The sequence below is a fragment of the Phocoena phocoena genome, chromosome 4 (assembly GCF_963924675.1).
Source record: "Phocoena phocoena chromosome 4, mPhoPho1.1, whole genome shotgun sequence".
NCBI classification, from domain to species: domain Eukaryota; kingdom Metazoa; phylum Chordata; class Mammalia; order Artiodactyla; family Phocoenidae; genus Phocoena; species Phocoena phocoena.
The window spans coordinates 51,490,176-51,507,064 of record NC_089222.1 but is presented as its reverse complement, the minus strand read 5'-3'; the positions used below and the strand labels follow the sequence as shown (position 1 = coordinate 51,507,064).

General features: G+C 40.5%; 1 protein-coding gene across 1 annotated transcript in view; it reads right to left on the bottom strand.

The window, feature by feature from the left end:
- FNDC3B (fibronectin type III domain containing 3B) overlaps positions 1 to 16,025 on the bottom strand; it is a 290,599-nt gene extending 274,574 nt beyond the window's left edge. The window contains exon 1 of the mRNA XM_065876048.1: positions 15,915 to 16,025. Coding sequence (XP_065732120.1) covers positions 15,915 to 16,025 — 111 coding nt within the window. The remainder of the gene's footprint in view (positions 1 to 15,914) is intronic.
- Positions 16,026 to 16,889: the final 864 nt, after the last annotated feature.

Sequence of the window (16,889 nt, the reverse complement as noted above, 5' to 3'; positions counted from 1 at the left end):
GTCCAGAGCCTGTGCTCCGCAATGGGACAGGCCACAAAAGTGAGAGGCCCGCGTACCGCAAAAAAAAAAAAAAAAAAAGGGGGGGGGGGGTAACGAGAGGATAAGCAAAAGAACGATCACACAGCACATGTATGGAGGCCTGACAGGTATGGTACGTTTAGAATTCCAATGTGCTAGAGAATTCCAGTGTGGCCGTAATGGCGTAAGCATGCAACAGAGGGGTAAAGGTGAGACTGCAGAGGCAGGCCGTGCCCACCTCAGAAAAGTCGTTGTTTGCCCCACTTGGAAGTCTGGACTTTATCCTGTGAGCAGAGTTTTCCAGTAGGAAAGCAACGTTATTAAGATAACTCTGTTAGTAGCGAGAAACTCAAACTGAGATGGGTGATACTGAATACATAGACACCAGCAAAGATATTAGTGAAACATCCACCTGTGACATAATTCAGGGGTTACACTGTTCTAAGAGTTTTCAAAACTAACCGATGGTTTAACCTTTAAATATGACCATCCAGATCACAGGGTTTGCCGCTGAAGAGTTCTGCCCTCCCTCTCTATGAACGCTGGGGCATCTCGGATTGCAGAGGTGTAGCAGTGTATGGCTCTCCCAGACATACTTACTTAATTTTTCCTACTTCCTGTCACTCTCTCTAATTCTGTTATCCAACTGTGATTCTGTCATTTCCATTTCCACCCCTCCTATCACTGACAACTGATAGGCCTTCACAATCTGTCCCTCTCTTGAGTCTCCACCTTTTCCTAGACCTTTTCTGTCCCTTATTTCTTCTCTTTGGTTTCTTGCTCTCAAAAGCTAACCCCCAAAGCACTCAGCAGCCAACCTAGCAGTCTTTTCCTTTGCTTGTAGTCAACTCATCAATCCAACAGGGGACTATGTTGTCCACCTACTATGCTGTGGGTTGGTTTGCTGATTAAAAGAAAAGGAGGACTAACAGTAGGATTATTGGGAAACAAATATACTTATGAGTCAAAAGAGAATCTTTACTTATTTTCAAGGGTCCCAAGTTAATCATATTCCCAAAACATCTACTTTCTGATTCCAAGGTAATCCCATTTCAGACTAGTTAATTCATTTTTTACATCTTTAAGTTATAGTTTGCCTTTTAGCGTATCATACATACACAAAAAAAGTTTGAAAAAATAATTTAAGGACTCAGAATTGCAGATAAGAAAACAGCACAACCTACAACTTAATCATTAAATTTAAGATGAATCTTAACTACTGTTTAAGATTTTAAAAAATAAGTACATAATAGCACATACTTCTTCTACATGTTTGTCTTCCTGCCACACTATATGTTGCGGTAAAATTAGATGGCGTTCCGGCCAGAGGTCTCTTCTAAGTAACATCATATACAGTATGTAAATACTGAGTAATTAAGTCACTTTGTGCTAATCTCATTTTACTTGCAATTCTTTTTTAACTAACAGTTTAAAAATCAACTAAGATACCAAAGATACACAGTGAGAAGAGCAAATCAGACACATCACAGTTAAGTCCCGGCTCTGCCAGACAGGGCACTTAACCTTTCTAACCCTGCACTTCCTCCTCTGAAAAGAGAGATAAACACCTACCTTATGTGTGTGCTCTGAGGAAGAGAGCAACCCCAGTGCAGCCCTGGTAGAAGGCCTTATACATAGTACGTGCTCAGTAAGTAATTGTTATTAATACTTCTTTTTCTTCAAATTTCTACCAGTGACAAGTCTCTCAGTTAAGGAAAAATATGGCCTCTAATAAGAAAGTCTAAAGAAAAAATTTTTACCAAAACTACCACGTTTCATGTTCTCAATAAAATCTAAAACCAGCCAATTCTCACCTCTGAGCAGATTTTCTGTTTGAGAAACATTCTGGCTTTCCTTAAAGGATCACCTCCCGACTCATTCACATTCTGGTGTCTGTTCAGCTTCCGTGGATCCCGGCAACAATAGTGACTTTGGAATCCATTCACAGAAGTTCTGAAATCTAAGCCCTTTACATCCACAAAATGGTTTGAATTACTTGGAACTGCTTCTAATTAAGATTATCATAAAGAAAGTCAGCAATAAAATGTAACAAAATAACACCACGGTATGTGGAGATTTCCTATTAAGCGCCCAGAACTCCAGAAGAGGATCCTTTTCTGACTTATAAGCTGCCTTCTCAAAGCACACAGGAAGAATTAAACCTGGCCAGATTCTCTAAGAAGCAACAGGCAACTGCCTTTTTAAACACTTAAGCAACTAGTTTGAAAAGTTATCCACCATTCAATCCAGGAAAACGTAATTATACAGCTGGATACTTAAGACCATTAAAAAATTTAAAGAAACTATCCAGATTGAAGATTTCAAGGCAAACAGACTGAAAACGCTCTTCAAAACTGTAGTACTTTAAGATTTTCCTTTCTAGATTTTAGTACCAGAGCATCGTAAGCAGCTGTTGGAAAGCCTGATGCACTTACACTCAGTCTTGGAAGAAGGACATCCCTGAGTGCATCACACACAGACTTGCACAAATGAACAGATTATTCCGATTCTTCCCTCATCCTGCACCAAGTCCAAATTCAGTACTGACACTAGGCTCTGCAGACAGCAAAGGAAAAATGTGACAACAATTTTCCAGCCAGCCCCTCCCTCCTCCTCGCACGCCCTCAAGCACACACAAGCACACAGCAGATTCTATGCACGTCTCTAACTCGGGCCAGTTTATGCACCATGACATCAGTGCAGTACAATGAGCCAAGTTTAAACTCCATCTGGGACAAATAATGTCCAGGCACACTGTGACTTCTTTTGTTTATATACACTGACTAAATATGTCTTGGTGGTAAATGAACTTAAGATTTATTTCCCAAGGCCTCCAAACAATATTCTGCACCCCTGAAGCACCTCCCTGCTTCCAGTTCTCTTTCCAAGGCTACTCGTAAGTGATCTTTAACAGAACACATGATTTTGAAACATATAATTAGCATCTTGAGGAGGGTCAAAGTCCAAGCAGCCCTTCATCAATCTAAAACAAAGAAAATGAGGCACTCACTAGCAAAGGGGTGTGGCCTCATGGCACAAATACTGCATGACACCTAATTTTGTATTCCCCCTGAGAACAGGAATGAGCAGAGGTGAGACACTTCGGAAACGCTCATGGAATTATTTCTCTTCGATGGATAAACTTAGATTTTTTTTTTTTTGGCATTAGTTAAGAGAAATATTTATAAATTCAGAAAGGAAAAACAAATCTAATAGGTTCAAGTCTTACAATTAAGATTTCTTAAAACACAAAAACTGTGCCTCTGGGGCACAATTTTTGAATGGAAATGAAAGGTGGGGTTTGGGAGGGAAAGAAGGCAGACAAAAGGCCCTCTCCTTACCCCCAGACTCCCAAGGACGAGGAACCCCTGATGCCCTTCTCTAGTCACCACCATCTCTCAGCAGCTGCTGGCCCCAAAGGGAACTGCTCCCCTACGCCTAACCTCAGGAAAAGAACCATTCCCTAGGGAAAGAAAGGGAGCTACTCTGATGGCCTGGGCCTGAAACCCAACCTCTCCTCCAAACTCAGCCAGTGCCGCGAGGCTTCAGACACGGTCACCACAGCTTGGTCCACAATTCGGAGAAGCTGCAGAGCCAGAATCGCTGCCATCTTCCAGAGTTGATATGAAGATCATATAAGGTAACAGCAGGAATACTCTTCTTTGTAAACTTTACAATTTACTACTGCGCAAAACCCGGTCCCATGTCTCTCCTGTTTACCTGAACAAAACAATGGATATATGCCTAATCCAAGCAACTCCACCCTTCCTGGAAGGTAGGACATAAGTGGATTCAAATCCCAGTCCTGTGATTACCAGCTGTAAAGTACTTAACCTTTCTCACCCGTGATTCTGTCTGTAAAAATGATCACTACCTTACAAGGCGTATGTTCACAGGAAGAAATGATGTATAGAAGTGCTTAGTACCATTCTTAGCACATCATAAGCCCTCAAATAGTTACTATTCATTCCTTCCACCACACAGCGAACAAAGAAATGAAAATGTCAAATAAAAGCCATTCTTGGGGACTTCCCTGGCAGTCCAGTGGTTGGGAGCCTAGGTTCAGTCCCTGGTCAAGGAACTAAGATCTGCAAGCCGTGAGGTGCAGCCAAAAAGAGAGGGAGAGAGAAAAAAGCCATTCTTTCCAATAATTTAACAAATAACCACTCAACTAAAAGTCGAGCATAAAATTGAGATTAAAAGCCTTCTGGTGATCAGCAAGCTTAAAAAGTAACTTTTTTAAAATTTTGGTTGTGTTGGGTCTTCGTTGCTGCGCGCAGGCCTTCTCTAGTTGTGGCAAGTGGGGGCTACTCTTCGTTGTAGAGCACGGGCTCTAGGCACGCGGGTTTCAGTAGTTATGGCTCGCGGGCTCTAGAGCACAGGCTCAGTAGTTGCAGTGCACGGGCCCAGTTGCTCTGCGGCATGTGGGAACTTCCCAGACCAGGGATCAAACCCATGTCCCCTGCATTGGCAGGCGGATTCTTAACCACTGTGCCACCAGGGAAGTCCAAAAGTAACATTTAAGTTTGAGGCAAATGCCAAAAATTAGGTTAGACACTTGGCATTCTTTCAATGCCCCAAAATCTGACCTTTAATATATCATTTACATTGTTACGACACTAGAATCTCTGGAATATTCCAAAACATTTTAGCCTACGCTTCCCCCGTGATTTTAGAATAACTTAGAAAATGAGCCACTGCCTCCCTCCAAAGAAAAAGCATACATCAGTTGTGATGTCTATCTTCAAGTCTCTTTAATGGAGGCTTCTTTAAAGTTCCAAGGCAACTTGAAGCAGCATGGTGTGGAGAGGCAGTCAATAAAAAGTGGGAAGATGCTCAGGGCCTTACCTGGAGTAACCACTTGAAAAATAAGAAAACAAGAAAAGAGAAAGTCTGAAAAGTAAACAGGATGTGAACACCCATCTATTAAAGGATTATGTGCTCTATCACCCAACTCCATCCTCAGTTGATTCCCTGGGTCTTTAAAACAGATATTATTCACAGACAGGGTATATATAAGCCTAAGGTCTGATTTCTCAATGCAAACCTTATAAGAAAAATACAGATGCTGTTCCTCTGTAATTCATACAATATATATTTGTATTTAAATTACACTTATTTTCAGTCATGACTGAAGTCACCAAATAAATTATAAAGAAACAGCCACTCTATAAGGATGCTTTTTATATAGCATTTTGCCAAAGTGATGAGAATTAAGATGAGTTATAAATAGATGCATGCTGCCAATGCAAAACAGGTCAGAAAAGATAAATGAGCTGCAAAACTCTGGCCAATTTAGCTACCAAACAACATCACTAACTAAAGCACATGCTTCAATGTGTCACAGTTTCCCTCATGAACTAGAAGGACAACTCAATATTCCAATATACGTAAAGACCAAAGAAACTTCTATCCAAGTAACATGCCTCAGTGTGGAAGTTTTCTAACTACTTAGAAAAACACAAGAGTATTTTAACGACTCCTTCTAAAAATTAGAAGTCATGAAACACAGCTAGATAACAACACAAGTCCATTTCTCTACACAGCTAAGGTTTAGCTCAGAAGAATTGATTTCCACTTTTTAAAAACACAAATGACCCTTGAAAAATGCAGGGCGAAGGGGCACCGACCCTCCACGCAGTCAAAAATCCATCTGTAACTTATAGTCAGCCCTCTGCATTAGCAGGTCCTTGGTATCCTCAGTTGCACATCTGTGGACTCAACCAATGGTGGATGGTATAGTTCTATAATACTTACTACTGAAAAATATAAGTAAGCGTAGAAGTGGACCTGCGCAGTCAAATCCATGTTGTTCAAGGGTCAACTGTAATAGGAATGGAACCCTTTGCTGATATAAATACTCTCTAGTCAACCTGCCCCCCAAAATTAGTCCAAGTACCCCCAACTTTCTGCTATCTCCACTTAACTAGTTGCCTAGTTATTTGCAAAGCAGAAACACTTGGCAAAGTAATTTTGTAAATGCAGACTGTCCATTTTATCCAAATGCACATCTACTATACCGCAAGGGGCAGGGAATGGGCAATAAAGAATGGATCCAGGTCAAATTATTCTAGTTAATGGTTGTACTAAACACATGTTGCACATAAAACAGATTTCCTCTCAGCAATGATCTATCTGATGGTCACCTGCTAAAGAAAAAGGCCCAGGGCTGAGAAGCAATACCAATGTAGGCATGAACACTAAAGTGGCACTGAACTGTTTCTTCTGGAGGTCCACCACAGTTCAGCTTCAATTTAGCGTAACAGCAGAGCTGGCTGGAAAATCACTAGGCTGCTTCAGCAGCGGGCTCCTCATCAGGCTGTTTATGTTTTGCATCTGCATTTGGAACTTAGAGATTAATGTAACTAATTTTATGCAGCTTGCTCACTACTATCCTTTTGGGGATGTAACATATCTAACTGCTATATTGTCATATTTTTAAGTCAATCATTTGGACAAAAAAAAAAATAGAGAGTCTGCCAACACGAAAACAATTATGTATAAGTAAAACACATGTCTTAACACATTCTGGATGGAGAATAGTCCCATCTTTTCTTCCTGTGTGTGTGTGTGTGTGCATATATATTATTTTTACTGCACTATAAGACACATCAATGGCTCTCATACCACATTCAAGATGACAAATATACATTTTCCAAAAAAGAAAAAAATTAAGAATTCGAGATTGGAAATCTACTATCAAATTTAATCTTATTCAAAGAGAAAGTCAATATAGAAACGACTTAAATAAAAATGTCTCGTCTAGGTAGTACCAGGGAAATTTTACTGAAATAGAATTTAAAAATTCTGTTTCAATAAGTACCTAATGAAAACTCAATTCTTGGAGACTGTAAAAAAGATTGTAAACATAAGTATTTGCATCTCTATCCCCTGGAACGCTGATACCTTGCATCTCTCTTTAATGTCCCCTAACTAGTGTGTAAACAGTAAAACCAAGGCGCCTGGTCTTTTCTCCTGCCCTTGTTACGCTCTGAGGAGTGCTCAGTGTGGCACTGATTGGGGATTCAAATACTGTTCACTGAAGAGCAGAGGCCAAAACAACCAATACTTGGGTCCTAAGTTGGAAGACATAGAATTGAAAACCTTCTACAAAGCTATACGAACCAAAGCCCACACTAGTTCATTTTACAAGTCATTAAGTAGAAAAGTAAGAGACTTAAAATCACTTTATCAGTATGATACACAATGAATGTGTCTGAAAAATCTTAAATATTTTTGCTATATTTAAAACCCAGTATGTGTAAGCACAAGAAGAAATTTCAAAAGTAAAAAAAGTTAGCAATTCCCAGGTTGCAAGTTCAGATGACCACAGAGCCCAGGCAGGTCTGGAAATGGAGTGAAGCGGACAGGGTGGGGCCTGAGGACGACACTCCCCATCCAAAGCGGGCAGCTGCTACTTTGTGCCGGTCAACTGCTGCCAGCCCAGTTATCAGATCTTCTGGGTTTTCAACATAAACAGAAAGATCCAGAATTTTGTGTCAATCTTCCCATTTTTAAAGGTTGGCACCTAATTATTTTTTGTTAACTATAAAGACTTTTTTTTTTAATGCCTATATGACAAATGCAATAGGTAGCCAGTTTTCAGGCCCTGGTTTAGATGAATTAGATTTGTTCATTTCATTTAGCCTTCATCCACTCTGAAGGACTTACTGAATGCTACCCTCAGACACCAGGCACAGCGTGAACAAGAGACACATAGCCCCTGCTCCCCTGGAGTTCAGAGTGCAACCACAGTCAAACATTGCAATAAGTTGAAAACAATCATAATGTGAAAACCACCATAGCGTTTTAAATTGCTGTTATTTTGCAGTGCAACCTTGCCACGCCTGTGTTTTTCCTTAATCCTCTCCTTTTTGAAGGCAGCTACCATTTGAAGGATACTGACTGCATCTTGTATCTTATTATTATTGCCTTTGGCTAATTAAATTCTGAAGTGTCTCTCAACCCAGACAGCTCAGAGCTGTCATAATTATATGTCATGTGTCATAAGTATTGTGGGTGCCACATATAACACCACCCTCTGCACGGCATCAACGTTTTCCTTTATGAGACAGAGATTATGCACAGGCTATACCTTTTCGGAAGACTTTGTAGGGAGTAGAATTGGCAAACCTAAGGCAGAGAGGATTGTAATATCAAACCACAGACCTGGATAAACTCACTCCACTTTTTTACAGTTAAAAGCAAGCCCTCAGAAACGGGGCTGGCTGCCTGTGCTGCTGGAGAGCAGCTTTGGTGAAGGGGTACTCAGGATCTGCACTTCTGCAGAATCAGTAATTATGAGGAAGAGACATCGAGAGGCCACGGGTGGGGCTTCCCTGGTGGCGCAGTGGTTAAGAATCTGCCTGCCAACGCAGGAGACACGGGTTCGAGCCCTGGTCTGGGAGGATCCCACATGCCGCGGAGCAACTAAGCCCGTGCGCCACAACTACTGAGCCTGCGCTCTAGGGGCCGCGAGCCACAACTACTGAGCCCGCGCCCCTAGAGCCCGTGCTCCACAACAAGAGAAGCCACCGCAATGAGAAGCCCGCGCACTGCAACGAAGAGTAGCCCCCGCTCACCGCAACTAGAGAAAGCCTGCGTGCAGCAACGAAGACCCAACGCAGCCAAAAAATAAAAATAAATAAATTTATAAAAAAGAAGCCACGGGTGGGTAGCCAGGCTGGATGCATCACAGGACAGACAGATTCTCTAGAAAGGATACTAAAGAGCAAAGTTTCCAGAAAAGAGATTTAGATACGGTCTGCTTGGGGTGCCACTAACATTAGCTCCTCATTGACTATACTATCCCTACACAGTATTTACATTTCATAAAACCAAAACTGATTATATGATATGCAAAGCATGAATAACTTCCAGCAAGGTCTCAGTTCAGGCTCAGCCTCCCCACAGACAGCTTTCCCTGCCTGGTCTGTTTTCCTGCCCGCCTATCCCGTTCCCTGATCCACCCCTCCTCTGCGCTCCCAAGGCACTGATACACTCCAAGCACTTCTCCTGTGGTTCTACACATGTGTACATACAGCCTTTTTTTCTTTTTTTTGGTAAACCACACTTTGCTCCCTAACTACACTGCTCATTCCTTTAGGGCAAAAACAGTGTCTTATTCAGGTCTGTGTCACCAACATCTAATACAGTCCTGCACAGAAGACGTATGACAAATGCTTCTGAAAATGAACAAATCTATTATTCAGTCACTCCTTAATTCAGTCATAAATCTTATCCTCTTTCCACCTCAGTCTCAAAGAAGAGAGCTGACAATCTTGACACAACAGGCCTTATAAGTTTGAGTAGTAGAGAGAACACGGACAGCAGTTTGCAATAATAAGTTTCTTTAAATATTTGCACAAGTTACACATTTCTCATATATTGTGATGTTCAAGAGTCTGACCAAAACTGAGCTTCCCCATACTTGGTTTTCCAAACCCAACATTTGAGCAGCCTAACTTTTTCTATTTTCTAGCTCAAGCCCCAGCTTCTAAATAGGATTCTATCATAAAGGGAGATGTTATCTATTATTCAGCAATAATATTTTAACAGCAAGTCCCATTCTCATTTGAATATCCTTCTTTTTCCTGGGCAAGGCTCCTAAGAGCCGTTTATTCATTTTCCTACACTATACTGATTGTAAACCTCTTTCTGGCTCCCCCTGACACAGTGGCCGTCAGTACGCTTGAAGAGCAAACCTGTGTGGTGAGAGGATTTGAACTACTGAATGCAAGAAGGGAGCCGTCAGGGGAAAAGTTATTAAGAAGATATCAACCAGAACAGAAAAGGTCACTGGATTAGCAGGAGAAGTACATTTGCTGTAAAAGACGTGCTGATGACGAGCACCATCTGAACGTGGAAAGTTTTAATGTGTTTAATGTGCTGTCTGGAAATGTGTACTCAAAAGAATGATCCAGGAAAACTCTGGCTGTGTATTCTGTCTAGGGAAACAAAGGCTTTCAGAAAGAAGAAACAAAAGGGGAAAAAAACCCCTCACTCCCAATAAAATGACGTGCTAAATGCTGATCAACCGAAACAGGCTGAAGTTAAGACAACTGGACACAACTGAGGTAACTTTAACCTCCTGTCTTCCAGGCTATCCCAGAAACAGTTTTCTGTTTACATTTAAGAAGATCTACTTCCTGAAGAAGAGGCATTAAGAATACTCATTAGCAATTAATATTCAGGAAGCTTAAAAGAAAAAAGAAAAGCAAGACACAAGAAATAAAAAATGACAAAACATTTGCTAGGTGCTCTCTGTGTGCTAAATGCTAGGCAGAACAAAGAGGCGCCTAACTCTCTCCCCACCCCACTGACCTAATGAATACATATGTGAGAAGTGTCACTAAGAATGTAAAGTGGCATACCACCGTCGTGTAGGTTGTAAGTGTCACAGATTAAATTAGCAAATCAGTAAATTCTAGATGAACACTTTGCTCTTGACCTAATAGTTTCTTTAACTGGTGGCTGCTCTAATTCCTCTTCAGAGATTACTGAAATATTAAACCAATAGAACAAGTTGGAAATTGGGCTGATGCTTACTCTTTCATGCTCAAAACTAGCTGCCACTTCTTAAAATCTCTAAGATGTGCTAAAAGTACTTAACGAAGATAGTTAAATTAATATACCATTAGGTTCTAAAATGTTTCAGAACATTAGGTTCTGAAATGTAAGGTATGAAATGCAACGTATGAAATGCCAATATTTTGATTACTGAAGGGCATTCACTGTAATTTATACAGCCACAGACAAAAGCTCAGGTGGAAACATGACTTTTGTAACTCAAGAATAGTATGTGGTTAGGCACATTAAGGGAAGCAAACTTTATTTAGCTATGTTGATCTATTTAAAGGTAGAAGAAATTATAGTGAGAGAAGCAGAAGTACTTTATTTAGAAAATAAATTTAAAAAGAAAGCTGTTCAATTTCACTCCTAGGTATTATATGAGAGAAATGAAAACACACAACACAAAAACCACACAAACATTCACAGTAGCATTGTTCATAATAGCCAAAAAGAGTAGAAACAATCCAAATGTCCATCAACTGATGAATGGATAAATAAAATGGAGTATTATTCATACACTAGAATATTATTTGGCAATAAAAAAGGTATGAAGTACAAGCATACCTCGTTTTATTGAGCTTTTTTGCTTCATTGTGCTTTGCAGGTAATTGTGTGTTTTACAAATTGATTTAACATGGCAACTCTGTGTGGAGTAAGTCTATCAGCGCCATTTTTCCAATAGTATTTGCTCACTTCCTATCTCTGTGTCACATTATGGTAGTTCTTGCAAATTTTCAAACTTTTTCATTATTATTATATTTGTTTTGGTGATCTGCAATCGGTGATCTTTGATGTTACTATTACAAAAAGATTACGACTCACTGTAGGCCCAGATGGTTAGCATTTTTTTAGCAATAAAATATTTTTAAATTAAGGTATGTACAATTTTTTAGACACGCTATTGCACACTTAAGAGACTACAGTATAGTGTAAACAGAACTTTTACATGCACTGAGGAATCAAAAAATTCACGGGACTCACTGTATTGCAATATTCACTTTACTGCGGTGGCTTGGAACTGAACCCACAGTATCTCCGAGGTATGCCTATACTGATACGTGCTACAACGTGGACGAACCTTAAAAACATTATGCTAAGTGAGAGAAGGCAGACGTAAAAGACCACATATTGTATGATTTCATTTATATGAATGTCCATAATGGGCAAATTATCTACAGAGACAGAAAGTAGATGAGCGGTTGCCTAGGAATAGGGGAGAGAAGGGAATGCAGAGTGACTGCTAAAGGGTTTCTTTTCAGGATGATAAAAATGTTCTAAGATTAATGGTAGTCTTGGTTGCACAATTCTGTGAATATAATCAATTTCATCGAATTGTATACTTTAAATAAGCGAATTACGTAGCATGTGGATTATATCTCAATAACACTGTTAAGTTCCTTCTATCCACCTTGTGTATTTGTTATTGTTATTCTTGTTCATTCCTTAGTTGATAATATACTTTAAATCTTCATTCATTCATAATGAGGACAGCTTTTCATTTTAAGAAAAGAATCATCCTCTTCCTGCTACCTACATAAAATGACAAAACAAGGTTTCAAACTTAACATGACTTCGGATAATGAAAATTAACAGTGTTTCTTATTTAGAGAGCCAGAACAGAGCAGAGAATCTTGCCAAGAATCCGTCCTAATTAAATCCAGAAGCCAACAGGACAGAAATCAGGAGGATGAAGGCTGCGGGGACTGAAGAGCTTTCTCCTAACCGGGGTGGTTCTTTTGCATATATAGAAATAATTAGAATGTCCTCAGCACAGCTGCAATGTATTAAGAGTTGTAAACACACACAAGGTAAGCTTCACCTACACACTCCTAACAGAAATGTAGAGCCAGAGGGCCCCTCTCTTCAACGGTATAATTTGGGAAGTGGCTCAAGGGCCTCTCCCTTAAAACGTCACTCCAGGGGTCTGCCGGGACAGTGCCTGCAATGTCCATCATCGAAGTCAGCCCTGTACCTCCAAATGGTCCTTGTTAAAAAAAAGAAGTATTGCCTCAAGGGACAGCATAGTCAAAGCCTCCTGATCCTTTCACACAAACCCACCTGAGCAACACACCACACGTGCTCCGAGAGCAAGCAACAAACAACAGCAGGCGCCCGGACAAGCACTCAACACTCTTGCAGCTCCTGACTCTTGGATCCTCACTCCTGGTCCTTGCTCTTTTTGGTGACCCCCCCCCATCCCTCCCCCTCCCCCACCTCCTCTCTGGTATTTCTCCATTATTTTGGTTTTGCTTGCCCCTTAGCCTAGGTTCCACACACAGGCCCTGGGGACTCTACCACACTTAACTCTGCCAAAACTAAATGTTAGGACCCAAAGGAAAAAGTGAAGGCTTGAGTGAACGAGGGAGACACAGAATGGGGATTCTGGGGGCAGAAAGAGGCAAAAAGAAGCATCAGGCACATAGGCCACTGCCACAGCTGAGCCACAGTGACATCATCAAGGCATGATACATCTTGGGCCGTTCCTGCCGAGAGGAATATTCCAAACGCACTCTGCCCAGTTAACAACTGTGCCCCACTAAGGGAAATTTAGGGTTAATGCCAGTCAACAGCTTGGCCCACATAACCTAAATGCCTAAATGTCAATGCTTCTAGAATAATCAAACATATTTGCGAATTAGAGAGACTGAAACATTTCCTTCCGATGAGATTTGTTTAGAGTAAGTGTACTCTGGTCTGACAAAGCTCGATGTTTGTGACTGTTTATAAAACATTAAAACAAATCTTCCCATTTCTTGGATTTATAGAAACCTTCTCAGGTGAAATCAAAATGTGATTTTATTAACCAAAATTATTAAACAGCTTCTACTTAGAAGCTGAGGTAGATATACAGAGTAGGAAATACCACAAGGCCTTCTGAGGAAATCCAGTCTTTTCAGTCACTGGTCATTTCTGGGAGCAAAGGAGTTTACTTCTGAAGAAAAAACTAGAAAATTCTAAGGGCTCTGTATGCTGGCTTATAAAACTACAAAAGGCTACTCTATGCAAAATAAATTATAGAAATGAGGGAGAAATCAAAACACAAAAATGGTGCACAGCTACACGGATGGGTGGTCTCAGGTCTCCCAGGTACATATGCAAAATGGAACCAGGTGACAACATCTGAGAGACCTGCATTGTTTTCCAAGTTTAGTCATATTTGAATACCTTGCCCCTGCTTTTTTTTTTTGGCCTCACCATGAGGCATGTGGGATCTTAGTTCCCCAACCAGTGATCAAACCCGTACCCCCTGCAGTGGAAGCGCCAAGTCTTAACCACTGGACCGCCAGGGAAGTCCCAACTTGTCCTCTTTTTCATTGTTTTAATTAGTGAAAATAAAGGAGAACAAACACCGCATCTTGAAACTATTCATGGCACTTTGAGCCTTCCCGTGAGTGGCCGGAGCAGGGCAGTGGGAGGACGATGGAGAAAGGCAAGCTCTAACCGCAGAAGGTGGACTGGCCATGGTACTGCGCTCAGATTTTATCTCAGGTGGACAGGACAGCTCTGAGCAGGGCAGCGACATGGTACGTTTATGTTTTTAGCAGACTGCTGTGTGGCAAATGCTTTCTGGTAGAGCAAAAGTAAAAGCAGTGAGACCAGTGAGAAGAACTGTCCTACCCTGGTGAGAGGTGTTGGCTTAGAGTCCAGGAGTGGTCATGGAAATGAAGTGGACATGGCAAAGTATGGTTTCAGCAATGTTCCTGAGATAAGGCCAACAGGACTTGCTGACAGACTGGAATAGAAAGATGACAAGAAACAAGTGGAGACTCTGGAGATGAAGAGTAATAGAGGCAAGGAAGCAGAGGCTCTATTTAGAGAAGCTCTGCTGTAAAGGGGAGCAGAGATACAAGATGGTAACTGGGAGAATGTGGAGTCAAGTGAGGGAGCTTGTTTCTGTTGGGTGGACGAGAGGTATAGCTATTTGTGCATTTAAGATAAAAGATACTACAGTAGATGGGTGGAAATGAGCCAAAAGAGAGAATCAGGAGTCAGGAAGAGAGATACCGGCATCAGTGGCAAGAAGGGAGGAAATTTATTCAACTGACAAACATTTATTGAGCACCTATTAGATATTCTTTGTTCTTAAGAGGTTCACAGTCTAATGCAGGAGAAAGTAATATATATAAACTATTAAGCAGCAAAGCAATATCCAACAGAGGTATATACAAAGTATTAATGTACTATGATGGATAAAGAGTGTTAATGTACTATGACAGATGGGGGGTGGGGAAGAGCAACATACTGACATCAAATAAATGGCCAATTAACTTCTCTGAATTATTATTTTGCGTAAATATTTTTCAAGCAATTGTTCCCAATTCTACTTTTGATAAAATGAAGTCTTCTACTTTTGTGCTTCTAAAGAGCTACACAAGTATAAAAAATGGCATTTATTTAGTACAAGACTGAGGGAACCCAGTTTTAGTTGTCAATTAAAAATTTAAATAATGTTATCAGAGACAATACTTGTCTCTAGTAATTTTTAAAGTTTTACTTACCATTTAAATTTTTTCCCAAGTGCTACAGGAATGAGCTCAGGAATAACTTTTCAACTCTGTAATGTTAAGTAACTAGTGGCAAAGGAGTTTTTACAGAGAACAAGTACCATCATTTTCGGGGCAGCAGGCTCTACATTTGGAAGGACTGCTCCAGGAGCCAGGGTGGGTTCACACAGACCTGTGCCTCTTGTCAGGGTCAGTCACCCCCTGTGTGAGATGAAAACCTGACCCACCCTCTGGGCAATGCTGCTCGGGCCATCCTGCTCTGACCAATCAGGCAAACCAGTCAAGCACAATATATGACATACGCAAACAGTATTTTATTCCCAAGACTTGTACATATTTTCAAAATGATTCGTTTCAAAAATCAGACATTTGTTTTTGATGCTTCAAGAATACCAACTGGATTAGGTAAAGTTTGCTGTTCTCAAAAACTACAACTTCCGATATCTTAAATCATATAGCAATTCTACAACAAAAACACTTGACCTCTAGAGAACTACAAAGGTTCAAAATCACAGATCTAGAATCTCAAAATAAAACAATTTCTGGGTTAGCGGACTTCCCTGGCGGTCCTGTGGTTAAGACTTCACCTTCCAAGGCAGGGGGCGTGGGTTCAATCCCCGGTTGGGGAGCTATGACCCCCACATGCCTTTTAGCCAAAAAAAAACCAAAACAGAAAACAGAAGGAGTATTGTAACAAATTCAATAAAGACTTTAAAAATGGTCCACATCAAAAAAAATCTTAAAAAAATAAAAACAATTTCTGGGTTAACGTTTCCCACTTAGACAAGTTGACTTAAATTTCCTTCTTACTGCACCTACCTGCTGAGCTGCATCTCCATTCACCAAGTGAGGCATCATGGCTACCTCTCCGTTCAGCAATGGTGGCAGTTCCAGAGGGATCTGGTCGGTCATCATCATTGTGACATACATTCATGGAGAATTTCCCTCAACTGGCTTCCTGCAAGAAAATCACCATTTTTTTGAAAAGGACTCAAGACCAAAAAAATTCACCTGTAACAAGTCAGCAATTTAAGTGCACCGTCATGAGGTCAGACGAAACTCAAATTCTTCGAATCACAGTATTGCATTAAAAGGGGTGAAGCAAAACCCAGGAAATAGCCTGAATTAGGAGACCACAAACCTGAGTCTCTAAGCAGCCAAGTGAACACAACCTCTAGTTCCTCAGTTTCATTATTTAGCTATAAATTTTAAAAACTTATGAACAATAGTAAGTCCCCTAACCCCAGGGATCTTCCTCAGAATAAAATGAGGTAACAATTTGAGAGGCTAAAAGTGTCAAACGAACACTGACCATTTCATTATCTTTAAGGTAATTACAGAAAATAAGGCCAAAGAGAATGAGCTATAAGAAAAGTTTTCCTCAAAAAAAAAAAAAAAAAGCTGTTAACAAAGCACGTAAACAAAGGTTAACTGCCTACACTGCAGTTGTTGCGATTTCTGACCTTGCCATTAAATTGGTAATTAATCATGTTCTAATTATTTCTCTCCCGTCACCTCCTTGAATTGGATTTAACCTGCTGCTTATTTACAGCTTTATCACTACTGAATGTCTTGAGTTTTCCTCTACCTGACAGTACCCATGGCACCTTGTACGGAATAAGGCTTAATGGCACATTCCATTGTTTCCACAGAATAAATGATTTTCATACAGGTATTCAAAACAACGCCAAGCCCACTTTCATTCCATAATGGTACTTGCCACCAACATCTAGCTTTTCAATATTACAGCAGGAAACAATGAATTCCTATTCAGAATTATAATGTTCCTTAAGA